Here is a 24,039-nt window from a genome sequence, read left to right as displayed (position 1 = left end):
GGTTCCAGGGCCCAGCAGCTGTTCGGAGGAGTGCCAAGAAGCCCTGGCATAATCCTTTGTTTTGCTCAGCAGCCAGCAGTCTTCAGGCTGGGGGTGTCACGGGGCGAGGAGTACATCCAATGATCTGTAGCTGAGTGTCTCCTTACGCACGGACATGCCGGTACCCGTGTGCCTGCCCCCACGCTCAGGTGGACGGGGGTTGCCCACAGGCTTACCGAGCACTTTACAAACATCAATCAGCCCCCGCCCCTCCCAAGCCAGACCCCTTTAAACATGTTTAGTCAATGACCCCTGTTTCCCAATGACACTTTGCAGGAGTCAAACGCGGAAGCTCTGCACGGCAGGAAAGACTCGGCCTCTCCTCAAGGCAACCAGGAAACCAGCAGGCTCAGACGCTCAGACTTTAAGGTCAGAAGGGACCTTTGTGATCATCTAGGCTGACCCCCGGCACAGCGCAGGCCCCAGAACCCCACCCAGCCCTCCTGCAGTAGAGCCCGGCCTCTGACATCCTCAAATCAGGGTTTAAAGGCTTCAAGCTCCAGCTCTCCAAGGCGGGATGGGCTTGGAGATGCTCGAGTTAGAACCGGAGCTGGGGGGAGGGCTGAGAGTCAAAGGGCTCGTGGCTCAGGCTGGTGCCGAGGGATTCTCCCCTCGCGATCTCGGCGCAGTGAGACACCGAGCCGGAGCGGCTAGGTGAGGAGGTTAGTTCCCTGAACACTGGAACGCGCGAGAACTCTGCAGCACGAGGACTGGGAACCGGGACAGCGGGGCTGTACTCAGCTCTGTCCCGAATCACTGACTGACCTTGGGCCTTCATTTCACCCCCCGCCCCCTACAACGGGAGAGCGATGGCCATTGCCCAGGCCACTGCCGGTGTAAAGTGCTGTGGGGCTGAAGAGGAAGGGTCTCTTCTCCCAGGTGGGATGCTCTGGGCCCAGTGAGGGAGCGTCCCTCGGCTCCTGGACCAGCTCTGCCCCTCCAGCCGCTGCAAGCCCTGTGACCTTTGCCCCCAGCCTCCTCTCGCAGAGCAAACTGGCCCCGTTAACCAGCCGCCTTCCCACCTGAGCTCCAAGAGAGCAGAAGCAGAAGCCAAGGTGCTGGCAGCCCTACCTGTCCCCAGCTGGGTGTCTGCGCTGAGCCGCGTGTGTTTAGGCTCTGGGGCCGTGGCAGCAAGTGATACTGGAGGAACAATCGGCTGCAAAGCAGGTTTGTCAAGAGGGCTGGGTCCTCCAAGGGAGATGAGGCATTTGCCCATTCAGAGGCAGCCAGCAAGCAGGGCCTGTTTCCTCCCAGGCAAGCTGAACTAACAGTGGGATAGACAGTCCCTGTCCAGCATGGCAGAGAGCTAATGGGGGGCTCTCCCCCCCGAGACTGCTGTTATTTAATTTATCAGTGAGGGGCGGGGGTGAAATGAGCAGAGGCCTTGACTACTTTGGTCAATCAAGAGCCGAGAAGGAACTTGTGCTGGACCTCCCATCGCTACGGGAATAGGCAGCACCTATTGGCAGGTTATCTCCTCAGGGATTCCAGCCGGCAGATGATGCTGGAGCAGCAGCAAGGCCTGGGCTGGCTGGGACTTTAAAACAGGAAGTTCAGCCAGGTTCCACGATTGTCCTCACATGACACCGCAGTTCATCTAGCCCCAGCCCCGCGGGCACTGGGGCAGCAGCCACGTACAGGACTCCCAGGCTACATTCAGGGTCACAGTGCAATGGAGTTTCCGTTGAGGTCCCCACTTCTCCCATTCCGCTACAGTGCGCGTCACACGTATTTATGGGCCTGTTCGCCAGCTCAGACTCCTTCCTGTGGGAAAGACTTCGCCACCCCCCTACTTATGCAGCAAGCTGTGAACTTGGCCCAGGCGACGACACCGCTCCCCCTCTGGCATTCCTGGGACACGGCCGGAAGAGTCTCATCACGCACAGCTTCGGGGATGGGACTCGCCCCATGATTTTTTTTTTTAACTACTTGCAAAAAATTCCTATTTTGGGGTGGGGGGAGCTCCCTTGCTGTAGGATTCTAGGGCGTCAGCTGTTACCGGCCCCTTCCCCTCCCCGCTGCCCTGTACAATGCCGGAGAGCACCACCACCCAACCTGCTGGCTGGTGCTTGTCTGTGCACACACAGCTCAGCTCTGCCGCTGCCCACGTAAGAGCCTGCCGGGGAGCTCCCGTGGTGTCACGCTGCCATGAGCCAGGAAGTGCATCCGACCATCGACACCACAGTGAAACTGACTGCACCAAGCGCTGCCCAATGCACAGGAAGCGAATGCGTGAGAGGGGGAATCACACAGAAAACAAGGGCTGCCCCTTGCTGCACACCTGTACAGTGCTCAACAGGCACCAGCCTGGCAAAGGCAGCTCAGCACGACCCCACTCTAGACATTACTAGGCCGAGAATTTATAGACAGAAACTTGATTTTCAAGTCCCCGACTCCCTTCTGCAATAATCGTTTCCCTCACTCCCGTGCCAGAGAGAATGGGGTTAACTAAAGCAGCCCACCGGGGTGAGGACAGCCCATTCCAGCTAGACTTGCCCCAACCCCAGGAATGCCGGGCAGGTGGGGAAATCCCACTCGGCGTCATCTGGAACTCCCGAGAGTTGCTCTGCCCCCGTGGCGTAGGGCAGGTCAAGTTACTTACTGGAAATCCTGAGTTGCGACAGACAAAATAAGAGATGGCACCATGCCAGGGTGGAATCTGTGCCAGCGAACCAACAACAACACAGGCACCTAGAGTTGCTCATTGAAACCTGCCAGAGGGATCCAGAGCAATTGGTTTCTTAGCGGGATCTTCCCGTCAAAGCAGACCAGAATAGTCCTGCCTGTCCCGGCGCCTTGGCAGAGTCGTTGAGGACAGGCTGTTACCTGGTGAGCATGGGCTCCCGGGCAGGGTCTAGTGGAATTGCTTTTGGGGAACAAGGTCTGTTTGCAGCGGATTTTACTCTGGGCCAATAAAAGGTTCACTGGGCTTCATTTCCCTCCCTCCCCCACTTTCTCCAGCTCAGTACAGCATTTCCCACAGCTTCGCTGGAGCCATCTTGCCCTCGCCCTATGGGAGGGATGAAGGTAATAGGGGCGTTAGTACTCTCATAACCGGGTGGAGAGAGGAGATGACCCCATCTCTAGGGATTTTGAGTGAAACAATAGAACTCAACAGCGGGGATATAATCGCTGAAAAGCTAGGGCGGGGAGCCAAGGAGCCCCAGAGAAAGGTAGTCAGGGTTTTTTTTACATTCTTTAGTGCTTCTGCACAAGGGCAAATGGTAGGAAGTTGAGTGGCTGCGCAGGAAGGAGTTGGGGAACAGACTGGTGGCTGCTGTGAGTTCAGTGACCTCATGTGCATTACCTAGCTACGACTCATGACGCAAATTCATCTCCGTTATTACACACGCATCTCCAGCACTGTGCCTTCACCCTCCCAGCGAAGAACCCACGTCCCGGCAACTTCCATCCCCTGCGACCCAGGGTGTTTGTCTTGTAGACACTAAGGCCCTTGGGGTAGGGACTGGTTTTTCTCTCCGTCTTCACCGTGCTGAGCACAATGTCTGCTCTGACAAATGAACAGGAACCACGGTACAGCTCCCACAGCACGGGGGAGAGCTTAAGGGGATATTTAACCAAACATTAGGAGCTTAGAGCCTGATCCACATTTGACTTTGAAATATCAGATGCCCGGTACTGCCAGCTGCAACACGAAGTTCAGTGCAGACTCTGGGTGGATGAGGGTCAGGAATGCAGCGAGCTGGGGGGATTTATGTAAGTGATGAATTCCAGTTCTTCACCGTCAGAGCGAAGCATCCTCTGGGCTTTTGATCCTAACGGCCCTGTGTGTGTCAGCTCTCGGGACTGGACACGCGCTGCAGAAACGGCCCATTCGGTGAGAAACACCTTACCAGGCAGGAAAGGAACCTGTTAACAAGCATGGGCTACAGACGGCATTTATGTTTATCTTTTACCTGTTGCCAAACCCTCACACTTGCTTTTATTTAAATCTTTATCCCAAGCTTTGTGAAATGCACGTCTATGTGGTTTGACCGTAGCCCCGCGTACGTGCCTGGTGCTAAGGAGAGCGCTGAACGGAGGCGAAAACAGAAAGCTGAGCTGCACTGCTTCCACGGAGGCAGCGGCCCAGTGCACACTGCGGGTGTCCCGGAAGACAGGGGACGGGGCCCGCGGGTGTAACAACGTGGGGTGTGTAACGTGGTAGTCTGCAGGGGGAAAGAGCGAGCTCGCGGAGCGCCTGTGCTGCCAGCAGCCGGAGGCTGGGGAGCGGTTCTCCTGGTGGGCAGACAGGGCTCCCTCCCGCTGTGAGCATGGGACAGCGATTCACAATAGGCACCTTGCGTAAGTTGAAAAAAATGCCATATGTGGGGCCGGCTAGGAGAGGAGAGTCCTGGGGAGAAGCCAAGCATCTGCCCCCAGGGAGCCTGGGGACCAAGTCACCTCCTGGCACCAATGAACCATCTGACTCCGCACACAAAGTCCGCACGAGCCAAGGTCAAAAGAACGTTCACGGTGGCCCTTTATTAGCAATAAATCCCCCAAGAAGAGCAGGAAGCTCCACTGCACAGTGACGAGATCATCCACAGCCCGTCCGTCTGCGCTTCTCTAGGCCAAGTGGACAACGCCCCACATCCAGGGCATGCCCAATGCACAGACACAGCAGGGGAAGGCACTCCCCCCGCATTCACCCCAGCAGTGGTTCTCAACCTGCGCCCACTCAGCACACAGCTGCGGCCCACGTGACATCCTCAGGGCCATACGGGTAGTATTGGCTGCAGCCCACAATGGTAAATAGGTTGAGAACCACTGCACCCCAGCAAGCATCCTCACAAGCACATTCTGGGGCAGGCCCTGCAGCTCTCAAGCCTTAAACCAAGGTGTCTCCTTTGCTTTCAGACCAGGAGACAGACCCTCCGCCTGCCCCCAGCAAGCTCCAAGCTGCACACCCATTTGGCACAGTGCAAGTCCTGTATTAACAAGGGTCCCAGCTCTGCCATCACCACAGGAGACCCAGTCACTGCCAAACGCAGCTGGAACCTCTGCCTGGCTCCCACGTGTTCGAGCCTCGGGAAGGTTAATGGCTTTAGAAACTGCAGCTGATTGTCTTTGTAGACGCTGAGCACTCTGCTTCCTTCCCTTAGTGCCTGTGCCGCCCACTTGGGAAGTGATTTGAAGTTTGGTTCCCCTCCTCCTCTAGGACCCAGCCCTGCTCCATTGAAGTGAATGGGAGTTCGGCCACTGGCTTAAACAGTAGCTGGATCAAGCCCCCAGTGCAGAAGCAGCCAATACACCCGTGCAGCACTGCTGGGGGCAGCTGTGGCAAGGAGCTCTCGGCTGGTTCTGCAGATCCACAGCCTTCACCTAAGCACCCAAGAGCCACGAACTTTCAACCCCAGAACACCCGAGTTAAGCTAGAAATGCGGCTAGCTTCCCCGGACCTCATCCCTGCGCCCCCGGAGGCCACAGGACAGTCTGCTCCTACGGGGAAGGCAGCAGGGAGCAACTGCATTGCATTTACTGACGACTTGTTTCTTTCACCAGAGTGCAGAGGAGCAGAAACAGGCAGGCGTCCCACCGTGGCTCAGGCCCAGGTGACCATGAACTGCGCCCCCATTGGGAGAGAGAGCGGGATCATCAGGATCTGAGGAGACAAAGGGGAGCTCCCTGTCAGCCTCCGGGGGCGGGGTGGCTGGTAACAGCTTGTTTGGGGACCTGCCCTCCATCCGCAACAACTGCGCCAGGGCACTGTGAATACCCTCTGCCCCCAGGAGGGCACACCCCGAACACTGCCTTGGGGGAGAATCCTGGAGACGCTCTAGCTATGGGGCGCAGGGGGTGTAATCGTCCTATAGAGGTCTAGAGAACGCTCCCTGGGGCACCCTTCCAGCCCCTAGAGAAGGCATCTCATTCGCTGCCGAGATCTCCAAAGCGATTCCCAGAGAACCCTTGCTCTCATCCCCCTCAGCTCTCGAGGCCCCCTGTGACGAAGTGGGACTGTGCTTAATGCGTTCTTTGAATGCTGAGTGAGGAGTATGGACCTGGGAAGGTTGCAGGGGAGTTTGGCTGGGACTGTCTCCATTGGGGGGGATGGGAGACTTTCCTTGAGGGAAGATACCTGAGCATGTAACATGAGAACCCAGGAGGGGGGTTGGAGGCCAGGTGACACCTCTGCCCGGGAAACTGGACAAAGGCTGGGGGAGGAGCCAGAGCGAGGCTGAGTGAGAGACGCTGGAGGGAGTTTCAGTTTGGAGCTGGCTGGGAAAATGGAGGGGAGCCCAGATGGGCTCTGGCCTCCCTTTCCCGCCCCCACCCCCAAGATGGACCTAACTGAGGGGGTCCTGTTGTCTGTACCTGCAAGACCTGTCTTGGACTGTGTTCCTGTCGTCTAATAAACCTTCTGCTTTGCTGGCTGGCTGAGAGTCATGGTGGATCGCAGGAAGCCGGGGGTGCAGGGCCTTGTGTCCCCCCACACTCCGACAACCCCCCACAAGGATCCCCACAGCCCACCACTTCCACAGCAAACAGCAGCAGCAAGGGTGACCCCCAGTAATGACACAGCATCAAGACCGATTCTGCCACATGCTCCCTGGGGTCTCCACGTCTCCTCCACCCTTTCCAGGCCCCTCCCCTCCCACAGAGACTCCCGGGATTCAGAGCTGGAGGGGCCCTAGATTGTTCTATTCTCCTGAGCTTTGTTCAGGCCACTTTTAAAGAACTCTCCCCCCCCGCACCCTCAGAATCCAGGCTGACCTCGCTCCTTGTCCCTCTCCCCCCAGCTGCCAGGGCAGGATGCTGCTCTGTGACTGCTCTCCCTGGTGGCAGTGATCCCTGGGGTCCCCCAGCCAGAGCAGGCAGCCTCCCCTTTCCAAGGACAGGAACGAGCCGTCTATTTTGCAGCCCTCAGAATAAGCACAAGAGCAACGAGGCAGGAAGCGCAGGTGTCTTTACCTTGGTGTCTGCATTGTAGGAGAAATCGGAGACAGGGATGCCGTTAGCTAGAACCCTCTGGGGCGGGCTGGGGACACCCAGCACGGTCACCTCCTGCAGCAACAGCCCGTCCACCTGGCTGTTCACCCGCACCAACTCACTCAGCAGCACACCCTGCAACAGAAGGGAGAGTTTGTTCCCCCAGGTACGGTCTCCAAGCCAGCTGACATTCCCCCTCCAGCCAGGTTGGCTTGTACCGGGACTCCCTCCTCAGCCCACCTGCTCCTCCCCTCTGATGCTACAGCAAAGTCCTGAGGTGGAGCTGGTGGGTCTCCTGCCCAGGTGACAGCGTGACATCAAACCCAAGCCAATTTCCCTGGAGAGTCAGGCAGGAGGAGCATGCCCTGATCCGTGCTCCGCCTTCTCCTGGGCACAGACCCTCCTGGGGGAGGGAGGCAGCCCACACCCAGCCCGAGAGGGAGGGACGGTCTCAACAGCTACGCCATACGAGATCTCGCACTGGGGTAACGTTGCTCTGTTCCCCCCGTCACACAGTTTGCGGCTCTGCCCCAGAGCCAGGCACCTCGTACACAAGATACCCTATTTATACGGCTTGCTGTAGGGGGCCTCGTTCTCCAGGACGGGGACATCCCAGGGCACAGGGACAAGCCAAGCAGAAGGAAGCTCTGTCACCAGGTACTTTCCAGGCGTCTCACTAACCTATGGTGCTGGCCAGAAATGGAAGCCAGGGTCTAAAGTAGCCACATCCACAGAGCCTGCCTCCGGCTGTGGGAAAATCCCAGACTTGAGTCCAGCCTCAGCGGCTTCCTTTGATTTTTCTAGTCTGCAGGGCACAGCCAGCACCACCGGGCACAGACTGTTCTGGGCTCTGCAGCCATTAGGGAGTGGCAGAGTCCTTCATCAGAGTGAGGAGACAGGCAGTGCCCACGCCCCTGCTGTGCCATTCAACAGCCGCCTTGCCAGGACAGCCAGGGAGGCTCAGCACCTGGGTCGGGGAGAGGGGACCAGCAAGTGCCACTCGCTCTCCGGGAAAACTCGAGAGAAACCACCTTCTGCTTGGCTGTGCGGAGTGCTTCGGAAGGGACAGCCCCTGCTGGGAACAGCCTCCCCCCTCCCCCTCCAGGTACAGCTGGGAGGCGCCAACGCAGGAGACTAGACTGCACCAACTCGTGCAGAAAGCACAGCTCCTAGCAGGCAAGCCAAGGCTCAGGATTTAGCACTTCATGGTGAGGCTTCAGTCTCAGCAGGTCGCACCTCTGCAGTACACCCCAGGAGGCCCTGGAAAGCTCCCTGGTTCTCGCTAGCGGCAGGGCACCATCCGCATCCCCCAGCACAGGGCAGACGTCACTCTTCGCATCCCTCCCCACCTCCCCGCCAGACTCACGTTCGTGGCCAGGAAGAGGATTTGAGTGTAGTCGCCCTTCTCAAACGTCAGCAGGCTCTCACCGTCATCCCAGAACAGGTCGCCTCTGGCAACCCCAGCCATGGTCAGGGCCACGACCAGGGCCATGCCCTTCTTCCGGCTCTCGGTGGTCGTGAGGCCAGGCTCCTAGGGAGATGCAGCCAGCAGTTAGAGGGGTTCTGTACAAAGTACTTCCCAGGGATGGCCTCAAGCAGCTGCCGGCCGGGTCCCGGATATAAATGGTACATCTCCTGCCAGTCACCCTTAGGTGGGAGGTCCCTCACTGCCTGACCCCAACGCACCCAACTCTCCAGACGGGGCTAGTGTAGCAACAGCCCCAGTTTATAACAGGCACTTCGGGACTCCCAGCCTAAGGAAGCAGGGCAGGTCCTGAAGATCAGGGCCAATACACTTAGCAATTTGGTAGGCAGGAGGTCCTTGGGGCATGACCCAAACTGCATCCCCTCCTACAGAACCCCCAGCATTGCCCCTCTGGAGGAGTTCAGAGCTTCAACCTCAGAAAGGCAGAAACGCCATGGAGGGAATGGCCAATGAGGGGGGTGCTGCTCACCAGCAGGATGGGCGCCCAGTCCTGAAACCATGACACACTGGCCAGGATGAGTGTCACTAAGAAGCCGAATCCCTCAGCGAGGCTGACTGCCCGAGGGCGAACCTGCGGGCTGACACACCCTGCCCAGGGCAGCAGGCACAGCCCACGCATTCCCGGCCCATTGAGCAACTCACGCTTGTGCAGGGAACTAAAATCTGTGTTTGCACAGCTTATTCTGCAACCTGCAGCTTGTCACATGGCTGACACGAAGCAGCGTCTCTACCCTGAGCTGGCGCTAGGCTAAGCAGCTAACATGCCCTTTCCTCGGGGTACATTTTAGAAGCTGGCACTGGGTAGTCATGTCATATCGCCAAGCGTGCCAGGTGCCCTGAATAACTTCGATTTCCCCCACTCTGGTACTAACAAGCAGCGTGACAGCGAATGGCCCTGAACAGCATTCCCAGGCCAGAGCCCACTGTCCCGTCAATTCAAAGAAAAGCCCGGGGGACACTCTGTTCCCAGTCTGGAACCTCTTGCAGATGCCCAGTCTTTTGTCCTCCATCTTCCATCGCTTCTCTCTTAGCCCCAGTTACACTCAGGCCTCGTGCACTCTGCCACCATGGAATCAGCGCCAGAACCTAAGCTTTCAATTCAAAGTTAGATGTTTCTAGCCTTCGTGGTTGCAAAGAGTTTTGGAAATGTGAAACAGAAAGCCTGAGTGAAGACAGATTGAAACAACAGCTGAGAGTTGTTAGCTGCCCCATTCATCTCAACAAGGTGTTGACTCTGAAACCTAAGGATGACTGCCATGCAAAAGCTTAACTATTTCATTAAGGTTCATTTTAGCAAGGAAGCCTTGGATATTTTTGCCTCACTGCCCTTTATGATACTAAATAATTCCTCCTTTTTCTCCCTTCCATTTCTTGCATGCTGGGATATATAGCAGGACTCCTCAGATTTAACTCTTAACCTTCTCATAAGAATCCCTCCACCTGTAAGGCCCTTTCTCTGACACCATTCTGATCCCACATCTTCTGCAAACATCCCCAGCCCTGCAGTTCATAAGCTGATTGATGCTCGAAGCTGCGTGCACCTTCACCAGAAAACCTCAGACACAAGGTGCAAACAGGTGATGAAAGTCACACCACCTGTGACTGGTGCCTCAGCGAAGGGATTGGGGGAACCGGGATTACGCTGGAGAGGGAAATGGTTACTTGTGCCACATGGCAATGGTTCAGAAGAGACTCACTTGCAGAGGTAGGATGTGTCCTGCCCGCACATGGACATTAATGGTGTCCAGTGGAGCTGGTAAGAGGACCCATTGGCCCTTGCTGTGGATGACGGAGCCCTGAAGAGCAACAGATAGAGAGAGGAAGTCATTACACCCCATGGCACAGCTCATCAGCTAAGCCCAATCAAGCCAAACATCAGAGGCCTTGCAAACGCTATGAACGGGGAGGTACCTGGCATTCATCTGGGGATGGAGGTTCCCGGGAAGCCAGCAGCATGCAGGGAAAGCCAGGCCAAGCAGGAACTGCACTAACAGACACCTGCTAGGATGTGATGGGGGAGCTGCGCATTTAGGAACGGAGGGAGACGAGACCAGACCAGAGTTAGCTTACAGCGACGGCTACACACCCGGCTGTTTGCTGGTGGAAGGCCAAGAACCCACATTATTCCAAAGAGCACCGGCTGTACCGCGTACTTACTGCCATCAGGTTATACCAAGTCTCTATGGGGAAGTAGCCGCTGACTTTGGTCTTCCCTGCCTCTAGCACTGGCGTGATGAGGAGTCCTGCTCCCCACATGAACTGGCGGTCAACACTCAGGGTGTTCGGGTCTGTGGGAAACCTGCAGAATGGATCCGGGTGAAGCATGTATTGTAACACCGAGTACACTGCATCTTCAGAGCCCTCCCGGCCCAGGTACCTCCTGCTGGGGGACGACGACTGGAACAGTGGCAGCTGTGCTACGCCAACCCATGCACTGGACTGAATAGTGGCATGTGCCAATCCCCGTGCCATGCCCCCAGCCCCCGATCAGACACCCAGACAAACCCATCCTCCCTGCTGTGGGCCCGGTAGGATGCTCACTCCAGGAAGAGGGGTCGTGCTACCGTCTCCCCCGCAGAGTGGGCCTTGTGGAAGAGGGTGTAGAGATACGGCAGCAGCGAGTATCGCAGGACGAGGGCCTTCCTCATGGCCTCCTGGGCTGCAGGGCTGAAGGCGTACGGCTCCTGGGGCTACGAGAGAGGAGGAGTCCAGCTAAGAAACTAGGAGGGTGCAGGCAGATCCCACTGTAAGAATCAGGCCTTTTCCTGTAGCCATACTGTAAAGCCCAAGGCCTTTGTCTGCGGCCATGTTAGGAGAGCAGCAGCCTTGAGCTGAGAAGCAGGAAGTCACACCCTCACATTCCACCTAAATTACATTAAAATCATGTCATATCAGGCTGTTAGGAAGGCAATCCTGTCCTAGGAGCACCCACTATCACCAGATAAAGAAACAGATCTTAAGGTGGTTAAAGAAAACTTAGTTTGACAGCATCTAAATCACTTATCAATAGCTGTGGTTGTGAAATCCTCATTTCTTTATTGTTTTGTCCCCACTATCTATGGTTTGTCTGTATGGTCTGTCTGCTTCTTTGATTGTTTCTGTCTGTTACATAATTAATTTTGCTAGGTGTAAATTAATTAAGGTGCTGGGGTAGGATTGGTTAGAGAATTTTGTTAGGATTGGTTAGTAAAATTGTAGTAAAATGATTGGTTAAGGTACAGCTAAGCAAGACTCAAGTTTCACTATATAAACTGGGGTCCAAAAGGAAGTTCTTGGGAACTTCCAAGATCAGGACACAGCCCAGGATCAGAGCAGCCAGACCTCAACATCCTGCTAGCACCATGCAGAAGCAGGAGTCCCCAGACGACTTGATCCTGACTGGCCAGCAGGCCAAAGCTCATCTGCCTTATTGGGAGTGGTGAGCATTGTGCATGTAGCATGCGCAGTCTGGTTTGGTAATGGTTAATAAAGAGAGGTTTAGGAGAAGAATACTGTGTAAGGCTCTTTCACTGGTAAAAGACCCTGCAAACCCACAGAGCGTAAGGTTACACCCCGAGCCCCAGGAACAGGGTGGGGGGGGTGCCGCTAGAGAGCGCGAGTAACAGAGAATTTTGTGCAGGTAACAAGGGGCAGAGGCCCGTGTTGCCCGATGGTCCGAGTGCGGAATTGAGGCCCAGGAGAGGGGACACAGCACATCAGTGACCAGGCCGGCAGCGGGACCCAGATCTCCTGAGTCCCAGTCCTGAGATCAGCATCAGTCCCCATCGGCTTCCCAACATTTAACGTGAGACTAGCCTGGAAACGCTCTGTGGAGGAGCCCTTCCGGGCGCCTTATCCAGCAGAGCAGCCACACAGGGCACAGACCTGCACCCCATCTCTCCAGGTCTCCTTTCGGCCACACACACACACCCCTTGCCAGGACTCGGTTCTGTCCCCCTCCCTGGTCACATCCCCTCCCCCCCCCCCGCCACCCCTCCCCACACACACACTCCTCCAGCTCCCCGGAATCACCACTGGCTGAGAAGGAAGAACCGGGTTTTGCCAGAGGAGTCCGGCTTGGCCATGAGATTCCCTCCGGCGCGCCTCACACAGGCCCCGGGCTCCTGCCTGCCCTCACCTTGCTGCCGTGGTCGTTGTGGTTCCGCATGAAGGGATAGAAGGCGCCCAGCTGGGTCCAGCGTACGCACAGCTCCTCAGAGGTGTCACCCAGAAAGCCGCAGATGTCCGCCCCAACCAGCGGCACCCCGTACAGGTTGAAGAGCAGCACCTCTGGGAAAGGGGGAAACACAGTCTCTGAAGCATGGAGAATAACGCTGTGACCCCGGGCAGGCTGGAGGGGCCTGGTGCAAATGCCCATCACTCCCCCTGTCCACAGGGGGACTGGAGCGGACTCGTGCCTGGGGGACAGAACCAGAGATGACACCTGTGGTCGTGGCACATCAGCTATGGGAAGAGGCTGCTCTCAGCCACCATGCAGCTCTCCCAGCTGCCAGTCTATTAACCCAAGGAAGATCAACAGTGGGAACTGCCCATCTTGCTGGTCTGATGGTGGGGCTGCTGGGGAGAGACCCACAGTCCCAGGAAGGGGTGAGGGGAAGACAGAGAAGGAGATGGAGAAGCTGCAGACAGGGCCCCAAGCTCACTGCTCTAGCAGAAGGTTGTGTCATGGGAAACAACATGCTGCGTCTCCGGGCTGGCTGCCTCTGGCACAAGACACATCATGGGGCAGAGGGAGAGATGAGGATTATTGCGGGGCCCAGAGTTAGGAGAGGAACTGGCAATACCAAGTAGTTCCTCTCCTCCCTGCAGCCTCAGAGGAAAAACCTTTCATCAGGCAAATTCCCCTGCAACCGGGTTCTCTGCATACAGCCCCAGTCCACCATGCCCAGAGGGTATCCATCATACACATCCTCTCGCTGTCCCAGCTCCGAGATACACATCCTCCTTCCTTGAACAAGATAGAGGGGATCCACCACGCTGTGGCGACTCTCCAAAGGGGCACATCACATCATGGCCTGGGAGGAGCTGGGATGGCCAGGGCCCCTTTAACCCCATCTCCTCCCTGGCTCTGGGAACACATCCTGCTTGTGAGAGCCCTCGGTGAGCTCCACCCTTGCTACGTTAGCACCAAATCCACAGGGCATGTCCCAGCCGCTCCGCCACGCGTCACTGGGGCAGGCTGCCCAGTTCAATGGGAGCAGAGCGAACGGAGCAGGGACAACACCCCTGACCGGGGGTGCGAGGGGAAGGAGTAAGGACAGCAGCAGACCCCAGAGAGGGGAGGTTCTCGGGCCCACATCAGTGCTAGGAAATCCCAGTGACCAGTGCAGATTGATGAACCCAGGCAGTCACGACCCTGTATTCTAGAAGACAGGCTTCCCCTGGGACTTACCTCTGCAACTGAGCTCTGCTGTGGCAGGTGATTTCACCACACGCCCATCCCTGCCTAAACGGAAGGGAGCTGCTCGAAGGATGCTCTCAGCCAGAGGCCTCGGCTTGGCCTCACCTATTCTCTTGGCCTGACACAGTCCCATCTCCCGAGCCCCAGGGCATGTCACAAGTACCCTCCATTTCCCCCAGCCCTCCTGGGGCAGGCAGGCCGATGGCAGGGGGTGGCGCGGGGGGGTTATGCTTTGGAGTGGTGCGCCCTGCGGAGATTTACTGGGCATACATGACTGCATCTGAAATGCAGCAGGAAGGCACCTAGAGATTGGTGCTAGGCAACATCAAGTTATTAAATGACTGCCGAGCTCACTGCACAGGGCAGGAGGAGCAGGGGCTCCCGGACGCTGTCAGGGGGTTAGCTGACATGGCAGGGAAGGGAAGGGGCCTAGAGGGGTCAGGGCAGGGCTGTGGCACAGGACACCTGAACAGTGACGGAGATACCTGGGATAGAGTAATACAGCTGCTCCCAGCTGCTCCGGACGTCCCCAGTCCAGTGGCCAGCGAAGCGGCCGTGACCCGCAAAGGTTGACCGCGAGATCACGAAAGGGCGCTTCCCTCGTACCCTCACCAGCGCACTTGGGGAAAGGAAACAGACGAGTCAGGCCAGCAGCAGGAGTCTCCCAGCTCAGCACAAGCATCCGTCCCCTCCCAGCACCCAGCGCGGCTCAGCCGGCGGGGGACAGGGATTCGGCCACCTACAGCATAAGCCCCTGCCAATGGGGCAAACTTGAGACTCATCAAGGCAGACGCCCTGTGTAGGGCGTGCAATGGACTCACCTCCTATAAACCTGCCCAAGCACCGTGGAACCCCGGGGTGCAGGCAAATGGGGCAGCTGCTTGCCAACAGCTCTCAGCCTAACACACTGGAGCCAGCCTTACCCAGGGCAGGGGATGCTGGCCAGGGGGACCCTTTGCAAGCTGGGCCCTTCGCGCTCCCTTCTGTCCATCTCAGGAATTCAGCTGACAGCTCCCCAGCCCTGCGCGCAGGATCACAGCCCTGTAGGAGGGCGCAGCCTGAGCCCGCTGGCTCCAGCGGACGCACGTCAGCTCAGAGACAGCCAACGCTCTTCTCCACGGGCCACCAGCTCTGGGACTCAGAAGATCGAGTTGCACAGCACCCGAGAGGCTTGAAGCAGTTAACATGTCCCCCTAGTGTTGGCAACTCAGAGTGCACAGGACATTTCTGGGCCTGTCATGCCAGGGGAGCAGAGGGGCTTGGGCATATCTCAGGGCAGGGCAGGGTGCGGGGGAAGCAGATCAGCAGAAAACCTGCACAGGTAAAATGAGGACTTCAGACACTGGAGGAAACTCTCCCAATAAATGGACCAGGAGGCCAGAGGGCTGGGAACAGCTCCTGCCATACCTCCACCCATCCAGCCTCCTGCCACACAAGGCCAGAGCAATGGGCCACAGTCCAGGAGTGGCCGGCAGCGGATGGGGAAGCACCCATAATGCATCTGGCCACTTGCACAAAGCTGCAGTGAAGCGTCTCTCCTGGGGGCACATCACGGCTGGCTGCCACAGCTTCCAGTCAGTGAAAGGCCGCAGCTCGAACCCGTCGCACCTGCAGTCAGCCCTGCAGCAGCAGCCCCGGGAGCCCCCCGCCCCCAGGGCTCCCACGGGCTGGCCCCCAGCACTGAGCAGATTCCGAGGAGCCAACCTGCCGCCCGCCCGCCCGCCGCGTTGTCCCCTCTTCAGGAGCCTGCGGTCAGCGCCAGACGTACTCGTGGGAAGCGATGGCCTCCGTCAGCCCGTACAGACTGTGGAGGTTGTAGTGCGAGGACAGGTACTGCTGGCTGGAGGCACAGATGGTCCCTGCTCGCAGGCTGCCCCCCAGGACACCTGCAAGGAGAGAGGGAACGGATGAGTCACAGGGCTCCAGGCAGCCTGGCCGGAGCAGCCCTGCGCCTGCAGGGAACACACCCTGGCGGGCTGAGCACGAGTCCTCAGCCCCCATGCTGCTTCAGGGGTGCCAGCGCCATGCGGCCTCAGGCCCAGGGGGCTCCTGGCAACTCCTGAGGGCAGCTGAAGGCTTCTCTGGCATCCCGTTCTCCTGCAGATGGGCACGTCGCCACCAGGGAAAGGGGAATTGACCATCAGCACTCCTAGGGCTACAGCGGCGCTTTTGCAATTACTGCCCCAGGTCTCTGGACTCCGCCTCCAGCTGCCCGAGCAGAGAGAACAGGAACCAGCCTGGACTCTGCGAGTCTCCCAGCTCAGCCTCCCCGAGACCCGACCCAGGTTTGCGTCATCGTGCAGCCTCCAGCTCCTTCCCTGCTCTTCTGCAACGGACGCCCGCGTCTCCTTCACACACAGGCTTGGTGCAGCGCCGGAGAGCAGGGGGCCGCGTGCCTGGACTCCTCCAGGACGTTAGTTCGATAGCAAGGTCAGCTGCTGCTGGGGTGCAGGGACTCCAGGCTCTCTTGCCCCCGCATTTGCCAGCAGAAGGCTCTTTGCCCGCAGTTCCTTACCTGGCACATAGGGTGGGTTTTCCAGTTTGTTGTTGGGGCAGCCGTCCAAGGAGCCCGCCACGAAGTTGGATGGCTCGTTCATGTCCTGGCAAGAGAAGGGACTCTCGTCTCTGGACCAGGATGCTGGCAGACGTGCAGGGAATCAGAAGTATTGTGGATCCAGCACCACCCTCCCCCCCCCCCCCCCCCCCCCGGGCTCCAGCTCCAAATCCCCAGCCTGCTCCAGGTGCCCTGGGTCCCAGCAGGGTCGAGAGAGGGAAGCCACTCACAATCCACATGCCGTCGAAGGGCACCTGGTCATGGAACTCCTGCACCATGTCGTGCCACCACTGGTGAGTCTCTGGGTTAGTGAAGTCTGGGAAGACGGTCGGGCCAGGCCATACCTGGGAGGCAAAGGAAGAAGCAATTGAGGGGGCTCAGTTACTCACCCCCCAACCCTATCTCACACCACGTTCCTGGACTCGAACACCACTGGAGCCACACTTGTCAGCATGACTCTGGTCATCTAGACAGTCTCCAACCCTCTCCCTCTCTGCTCAATGGCTGCTGCCCTCAGTGCCCCATGCTAAGGAGAGTGGAACGGGCTGTGGGGCAGGGTCAAGGGCCTCCAGTGATGGCAGGGAACACGTTCCATGAGTTCTGAGAGAGAGAGAAAGAGACTCCTCCTCCCTGGGGAAGAAGGTCTCTGCTTTGGCTGGCGACACTGGGAGGTGGCCAGGGCTCCACTCAACCCAGAACACAGACTGGGAGGTTTGACACCAGTGGGACATGGGCTCTGGGCTTTAACATCTTCATCCACCCCCCGGAGACCCCCTGGTTTCAGCACTGACATTGACTCATCTCCCGCTCCAGGCCCAGGACTCACTTTCCCAACCAGAGGCTGCCCTGTTGCATTTCGGATGAACACCCCTCGCTTCAGCCCATCGTCGTAGGGTTTGTAGCTGCCGGGGGGCCCCGAGCTGCTGATTGCTGGATCCTGATGGGGAAGAAACGTGAGCAGCTAATGGATCGGTGAGAAGGGGAATGAGAGAAACATCACGCCCTCGGAGAGAGACGAATGCGATTCCCCAGAGCCTGTGAGTAGGTCCCCAGGCGGAACCCAACCCTTGGTTACAGCACAGCGCCACCGAAGGGCGAGACAGGCGCTGGTGAGCAGAAGGCCCGGATGGAGCCTGAGGACGTGGTGCAAACTGAACTCAAGGAACTGCTGAGCAGCAGGTTTCAGGGAGATTACCAAGTTCTTTGCTTTACCAGGGTCACTGCGTGACTCACATGCCGCATCGGCAACGTCTCCACAAGCGAAGCACAACCCACGTTCCCATCGTCTGCTTTCCTTGCCTCGGCCTGGTCTTCAGAAACAGGATCAGCCCAACAACTGAAGCTAACTCCTGCCAGCTACAACCCCCCCCACCCGGGCACTCCGTGCCATGGACCAGAACAAGCAGCAAGGAAACGGACTCTCAACAGGGCATGAGGAGAAGAAGGGGTATTTCAGAGCTGGTTTACTCCACGTTCTGAGGTTCCACTGGTCCCCTCTCCAGGGGCATTCAACCATCACCAAAAATCGTGTGTTGGCGATGCGCCAGCCTGAGCCCTGGCAGCCAAACCCAAGTCACCACTCGGGCTGCGGCACGTTTGATTCCCAAATCCCCACAACTGAAGGGGAAGGTGGCAAAGAGAGGACACGGTATGACGGGGCAAAGAGCAGAGTCCTGGGGCCAACCATCCAGAGGTGAGAGAACAGGGGGCTGGCGTTCAGGGCTTCACTTACCACGATCATGACGTACCTCCGGCCGCTTCGGTGGAACTCCCGCACCATGTCCGGATAGTCCTTGAAGTTGTTCTTGTTGAAGGTGAAGTCTCTCTTGGCGTCTGTATAATCTAGGTCGTTCCATTGCACATCCTGCAAAGGCCGAGACCCCAGTGTCAGAGAGGGACTGGGACAAGCCCCAGCCACACACCGCCTGGCGACCCACCCACCATGGCCACTTGGCGGCGTCGCCCTACTCCCCACCCCCTTGCTGTCTGGCTCAGCAGCGGCCTTGAGCTGGCTCATTTCATGGCTCCACAGCCAGAGGTGCTGCTGCCGGGGGACGCAGCCTGTCCCAGACGAGAACCAGACCTACCAAGGGGAACTGTGCTGCTGTCATGTTCTTCACAGCCTGCCGGGTCGCAGCGGTGGAGGAGTAGCCCCAGCGGCACAAGTGGAATCCCAGGCCCCAGTAGGGGGGCATGAACGGGTACCCTGGAAGTTAGGAGGAAGCAGATTTGAGAGTAGCCCAGAGATGTGGAAACTGATTAAACCCAATTCACTCGGCAGCCTCCTCTCCTGCTACCCTGAGAGCAGGGTCCTGACTGACGGCCACCCACTGGCACCTGCCTCCACCCACAGCAAGCAGCAAAAGGGACACAGTGGCCTTCAGAGCCAGTGATGTGGGCCCTTGCCCCCCCCAGCATGCTCGGGGGAACAGCTGTCGGGACGGAGCTGGACTTTGCTTTAGAAGCCGAGGCCCCAGCATGGACACTCCTGATGCACTGGGCAAAGGAGGAAGCAAACTGTTTACCAGCTGTGAAGCCGCTCGTGCCCTGTACAGGCTGCCCAGCCCAGCCAGGAGACTCGCAGCTCTACTGTTTGCTCCCAACAAAAGCAGCATCAGGGCAAGGCCCAGTTCCTCTCCCAGAGGCTAGAGGAGCAGGAAGGCGGCTCCTCCCAACACCCTACCGATGACATCCAGGTACTGCCGGACCACACTCTTGGGGTCAGGGCCCAGGAAGACGTAGAAATCCAGAATGCCGCCTGTTGTTCTCCACGTCAGGGCTGGGCTCGGCTGCAGCACCACATCTGCAAGGAAAAAAGGAGCAACCTGGCTGAGAACACAGCCCGGGAGCATCGGTCCAGCCACGTCCAACAACAGGTGCCTTCCCCCTACAACCACAAAAGCTGCCGAGACCAGCAGCCAACCACACGTGGAGCAACTCCCACAAGTCTCCTGGATGTCTCTGCTCATCCGCACTAGCCGTGGGCAGGTGTAATGACACAGGAGGAAATGCAGTCCCTGAATCCAAGCCGCTGACCTCAAACCCCTCTGAGGGCTTGTTAGCCGGCCGGCTTCCCCCAAGCCGTTCACAGTAAAAGCAGGAGTGGCTGGTAGCAAGGCACGTACCCATGGCGTTGCTGTTCAGCAGGAAGACTCCATGGGCCAAGCCGCCATCCTCCATCACCAGGTAGAACGGGTGAGAGCCATAGAGATTGGCGTAAGGCTAATGTACAGCAGAGCATATAGTGTCAGTGATACTCGGGCAATGCAGCAGCCGGCCCATCCTCCCGGCCAGCGCAGGGCTGGGCGCACAGCTGGGTAGCTTCACATCCCCGATTTTCAGGGCTCACCTGCTGGGCATTCACATCATGGTGACAAAGTCAGGGCCCCAGTGCGGGGAGCTCCCATGGCGCCAGCCACACATCCTGCCTCGGATTCTTGCTGCTCTTTAGTAGCAGGCAGCAATGGGGACTTATAGAAAGCCGAGCGAGCGCTCTGTGCTGACGCGGCTCACTCTCCTACAGCCCCAAACTCTCCCTGCTGGCTATAAAACACGCTCTTAGCCCTGGCAGCAGGGTGAGAATCAGGGAGCGTGTGACACGCGGGACAGTCCCCAGGCTCCCTATTGTACACAGCTGGGTTGCTGGTAGGTGGCACAGAGAAGTAAGCTTGCCCAGGGAGAGATCTCCCGAGGGACTGGAACCAGGCTGTGAAAAGCATTAGGCTGATGGGGCCAAGCTCACCTGCATTTGCAGAAGAGACACTCCTGAGTGTCCGAGAGCTGAATCCAGGGACCCTAAACCCTAACTATGGGAACAAGAGCACCAGCATCCCACTGCCAGGCTGGGCGCCAAGCGCTATCCCACAGAGCTCAGGCTTGAGAGAAACCTCAAAAAATGTAACATTCATTTGAGAGTAAGAGACCTGGAAGTGGGGTCGAGAGAAACACCTGGAGCTGACAGCCCATATTAACATCGCAGGGACACTCACAATGGGCCTCCGGCCTTCCTGCCTGGCCCTGCATGCGAAGCTGAGTCATTACTAAGCAGGACTTCACTGTTATCCCTTACCGTGGGCGCCATGTCCCGATTCCAAAGGGTGACTTTGGTCCAATTGACGTTGAGGGCGAGTGAGGTCAGGTGCTCCCCCAAGCCAGAGATGAAATGGGAGGGCAGGGAGGTGGAGATCTGGAGGAACTGGTCAGCAAAGAAGAGGGGAGCAACTGTGGTGTTCAACCTGCCAAAGAGAAATGGAGACTCCCTGAAGGCAGACAGCAAATCCCACAGGGAGCTGAGCTCTTCCACCCAGACAGACCTTCAAGCCGCCACATGCTAGATACCAGGCAGAGGAAGGAGCCTCTAAGCCAGGGAAACGGCAGCTACTCGGGAAAGGAGAAAACTAAAGCTTCCAGCTGGAATCGGGTGTGATCACAGGAAGTGCAGTCATTTCCCCAGCTGTGAATTGAACAGGGGGGAGCAGCAAGGGAGTGGGGAGCCAGGGCCCCAAACCCCAGCTGAGGCCTAGAACCACTGCCTCACCCCAGGCAAGGCATTGAGTCACCTGGTGCCTTAGTCAACACAAGCGATGGATTCAGGTACGATGAAAACAGGAAACTCACTGACAGCAAGATGCTGCCTCTGCTTCCATCACTTCATCCTGGCACCTGGTCCACAAAACCCAGATAACTGCCCTGTGGGCCTGGCCAGTTCCTGATGCCAGTGGAACCGCCTCTTCCCAGGGCAGCTGTGGCATAAGAGGCAGGTACAGCTGCAGCTGCCTGTCTGTCTCTTGCGGGAGAGTAAGTCAAGTGAGGTAGCGACAACACAAAGCCAAGGACCAGGTATCCCGGGGGGGCAATGAGAAAGTTACTCTGATTACAGCTGGGCAGTAATGACACTTCCCACTTGTAGCTCCATCCCCACCTTTGGGGGTGGCTGGGCCCAGGCTCCGGAAGGGGGTGAGTCAGAGGGGAATATTTTGTTACAGGAGGGTGGAAGCACTTACAGAACCTGCCCGCTGGATTCCCGGAATACCATCAGGCCAAAGGGGTCAGCTGAGAACTGCACGCTGTACAGTTTAGAGGCGATTTGGCCTCTCGCTTTTGGGGTTTCAAGTGGCACTTCATAGCGTTTGTTTGCTGGATCCCTGAGCTGCGAGAAAAGGAGAGACCGAGAGAGCTTTACAGGCTGGAGCAAGTGACATTATAGTAAACTATGAGGTTGACCCAATGGCTTGTAGGCCACCAGTCACCCCGAAGGGCAGAAAACCCAGCTCCGAGAACTGCTCAGCAAGGGAAGTAATGCATATGGGCTCTGGCCAGAAACTCACTGTTCTGCGCACACCCCTCACCCAGCACCACAGCTAGTGACTCCTGCAGCCTGAGCCCCATTGCGGCTGGCTAAAGCACCTACTGACCGTGAAGTGGAGCCTGCCCTCCGTCTCAAACGCCACATCCAGCCGCAGAACCATGATGTCTTCTGGGAAGAAGGTGGGCACAGTGCGGGTCAGGCGGGCAGTGTAACCTGTCTCTGTGGCACTCAGGTTCTCCACCTTGTAACTGGGGTAGCTGGGTGGGAAGAAACACCAGGGCTGCCAAATCGCAGGGCCCCTAGAGGAAACCGGGACGTAGCAGCAGCCCCGAGCCTCGCACTCTGCTCTGGAGAGAAGCTTCTCAGGTGCACAGTCAAACCGGCTATCTGGAGAGCGGTCACAGCGCAAGGGCCCTGACGCAGCAGCGCCTGGGGTCTCCAGTTGCCCTGCCCACCTCCGATACCACGTCCGCCCTTCTCCATTAGCGCTACCGGATCGGTGGGTTGTCTCTGGCCCCGGGGGGTCTCCGAGGCTCGCAGCAGCCACAATGACTTCATGGACATTGAAGATGGTGTGTAGGGCAACTGTTGCGAGCAGAGCAGCAATACTGATGACAGACACCTGCAGCACGGTGCAGGAAGCCTGGCAGCTGGGGAAATTCTCTGCCTGCTTCAGTCTCACTGGGGGCATCGCGGGGCTGGTGAGCAAGTGCCCCTCCAGCACAGGAGAGCCCGTCCAGGCAGCCAGCTAGATGGGGACAGGGAGAAGCCCGCAGTCAGATTTTACACATGAAGGTCGAGTGGGAGTCTCCGAGTGAACAGCAAGGAGTCTGGTGGCACCTTAAAGACTAACAGATTTATTTGGGCATAAGCTTTCGTGGGTAAAAACCTCACTTCTTCAGATGCATAGAGTGAAAGTTACAGATGAACAGAACAATCAAGCCCCACCACATCTTCACGCAGCGCACAGTCAACTTGTGGAACTCCTTGCCTGAGGAGGTTGTGAAGGCTAGGACTATAACAGGGTTTAAAAGAGAACTGGATAAATTCATGGAGGTTAAGTCCATTAATGGCTATTAGCCAGGACGGGTAAGGAATGGTGTCCCTAGCCTCTGTTTGTCAGAGGGTGGAGATGGATGGCAGGAGAGAGATCACTTGATCATTGCCTGTTAGGTTCACTCCCTCTGGGGCACCTGGCATTGGCCACTGTCGGCAGACAGGACACTGGGCTGGATGGACCTTTGGGCTGACCCGGTCTGGCCGTTCTTGTGATGCCAAGGGCCCCGCACCAGGGGTCTCTGCTCCCAGGGCACCAGCGAGGCAAAACGGCCCGTGCCGGTGGCTAGGGAAGACCAGTGGAGACGCTCCCCGCCCCATCGCTGGCGGGGGGGGGGATGTCCCCGCTCCCCTGCCCCGAGCCCGGCTGGGGGGGGACCCCGCTCCCCACAGCCCCGTACCTGGGTCCGCTCCCCAATGCAGGACGGGGTCGGGATCGGGGCCGGAGCGCCCCTGCGATCACGTGAGCAGGCAGTCAGCTGGTCCCCGGCCACGAGTCACGTGAGGGGGTGGCCCCGGCGAGCCAATGGGACGGGCCGGCTCCGCCCCGCCGGCCCGGGCGGCCTCACGGCGGGGGCGGGGCTGCGCTCCCGGTACCGGGCCTCGCCCCCGCCGCCCGGCTCGCGCTGATTACACGCAAGTCCCATACACCCGTGACCTCGCTGCCCCGGGTAGCCGTTCCCACGCGCGGGGCTCAAGAGCACGTTCTCAAAGGCGGTGGGCAGCATAATCCACAGGGTGCACGTGGGGAAACTGAGGCCCACAGCAGTAGTGATTTCTCCACAGCCAAGCAGCAAGGCACTCAAACACACACACCACAGAGGAGATGCCAAGCACCCACTGCAATGCAATGAAAGGGACATCTGAAATTGCTGGAGATGCAGGGTTCATTTCCTCGTTTTCCTACACAGGATTATGAAGTAAGCAGCTGTTAAACACAAGTCCAGTCCGCTTAGAAAAACGTGCATTTCCCCTCTGATGTCCCTCTGCTTATTCTGATCGGCACAGGCCATACCTCACTGTTTCACCTTGTCATAAACTCCCTAATTTAGGGGCATTACCACTGAGCAAAGCCATGTGGATTTGGTTTTGCAACTGGAGCTCTTACGTGATGTGCTCACACTGATGGGAAAGACTGTTGGCAATTCACTAAAGAACAGTCTTCCGTATAGAAGGGAAGTATGAACAAGATTAGAGGATTTCCCACTTCATTCAGGAATGTCTTTCTAGGCCCTGTCTGCACGCATCTTCCCATTCCAGAAGCA

The 24,039-nt window shown here is 57.9% G+C and overlaps 1 protein-coding gene across 1 annotated transcript; it reads right to left on the bottom strand.

The window, feature by feature from the left end:
• Nucleotides 1–4,741: 4,741 nt before the first annotated feature.
• GAA (glucosidase alpha, acid) lies at nt 4,742–23,257 on the bottom strand. The gene is made up of 20 exons (XM_024205940.1): nt 23,176–23,257; nt 21,825–22,466; nt 21,414–21,559; nt 20,480–20,645; nt 19,536–19,632; nt 19,094–19,213; nt 18,498–18,616; nt 18,143–18,274; nt 17,237–17,347; nt 16,641–16,754; nt 16,372–16,456; nt 15,625–15,742; nt 14,342–14,475; nt 12,573–12,724; nt 10,997–11,145; nt 10,613–10,754; nt 10,153–10,251; nt 8,336–8,500; nt 6,952–7,104; nt 4,742–5,644 (listed from the first exon to the last, which is right to left on the bottom strand). Exons 2-20 carry the CDS (start codon nt 22,407–22,409, stop codon nt 5,585–5,587), a joined length of 2,847 nt encoding a protein of 948 aa, XP_024061708.1. The 5' UTR covers nt 22,410–22,466; nt 23,176–23,257; the 3' UTR covers nt 4,742–5,584.
• Between the last annotated feature and the right edge of the window lie 782 nt (nt 23,258–24,039).

Source organism: Terrapene carolina, unplaced genomic scaffold (genome assembly GCF_002925995.2).
Source record: "Terrapene carolina triunguis isolate 2854851 unplaced genomic scaffold, T_m_triunguis-2.0 Scaffold192, whole genome shotgun sequence".
Taxonomy (NCBI): Eukaryota; Metazoa; Chordata; order Testudines; family Emydidae; genus Terrapene; species Terrapene triunguis.
Note: the sequence above shows the minus strand (reverse complement) of the source record. Positions and strands in the feature narration are given on the sequence as shown.

Coding starts and splice junctions, on each gene's coding strand:
- GAA (XM_024205940.1), bottom strand. CDS start 22,409: ATGCCCCCAGTGAGACTGAAGCAGGCAGAGAATTTCCCCAGCTGCCAG. Junction 20,646..21,413: donor GAATCCAGCGGGCAGGTTCT/GTAAGTGCTTCC, acceptor TCTCTTTGGCAG/GTTGAACACCACAGTTGCTC. Junction 16,457..16,640: donor CCTTCGACGGCATGTGGATT/GTGAGTGGCTTC, acceptor TTCTCTTGCCAG/GACATGAACGAGCCATCCAA.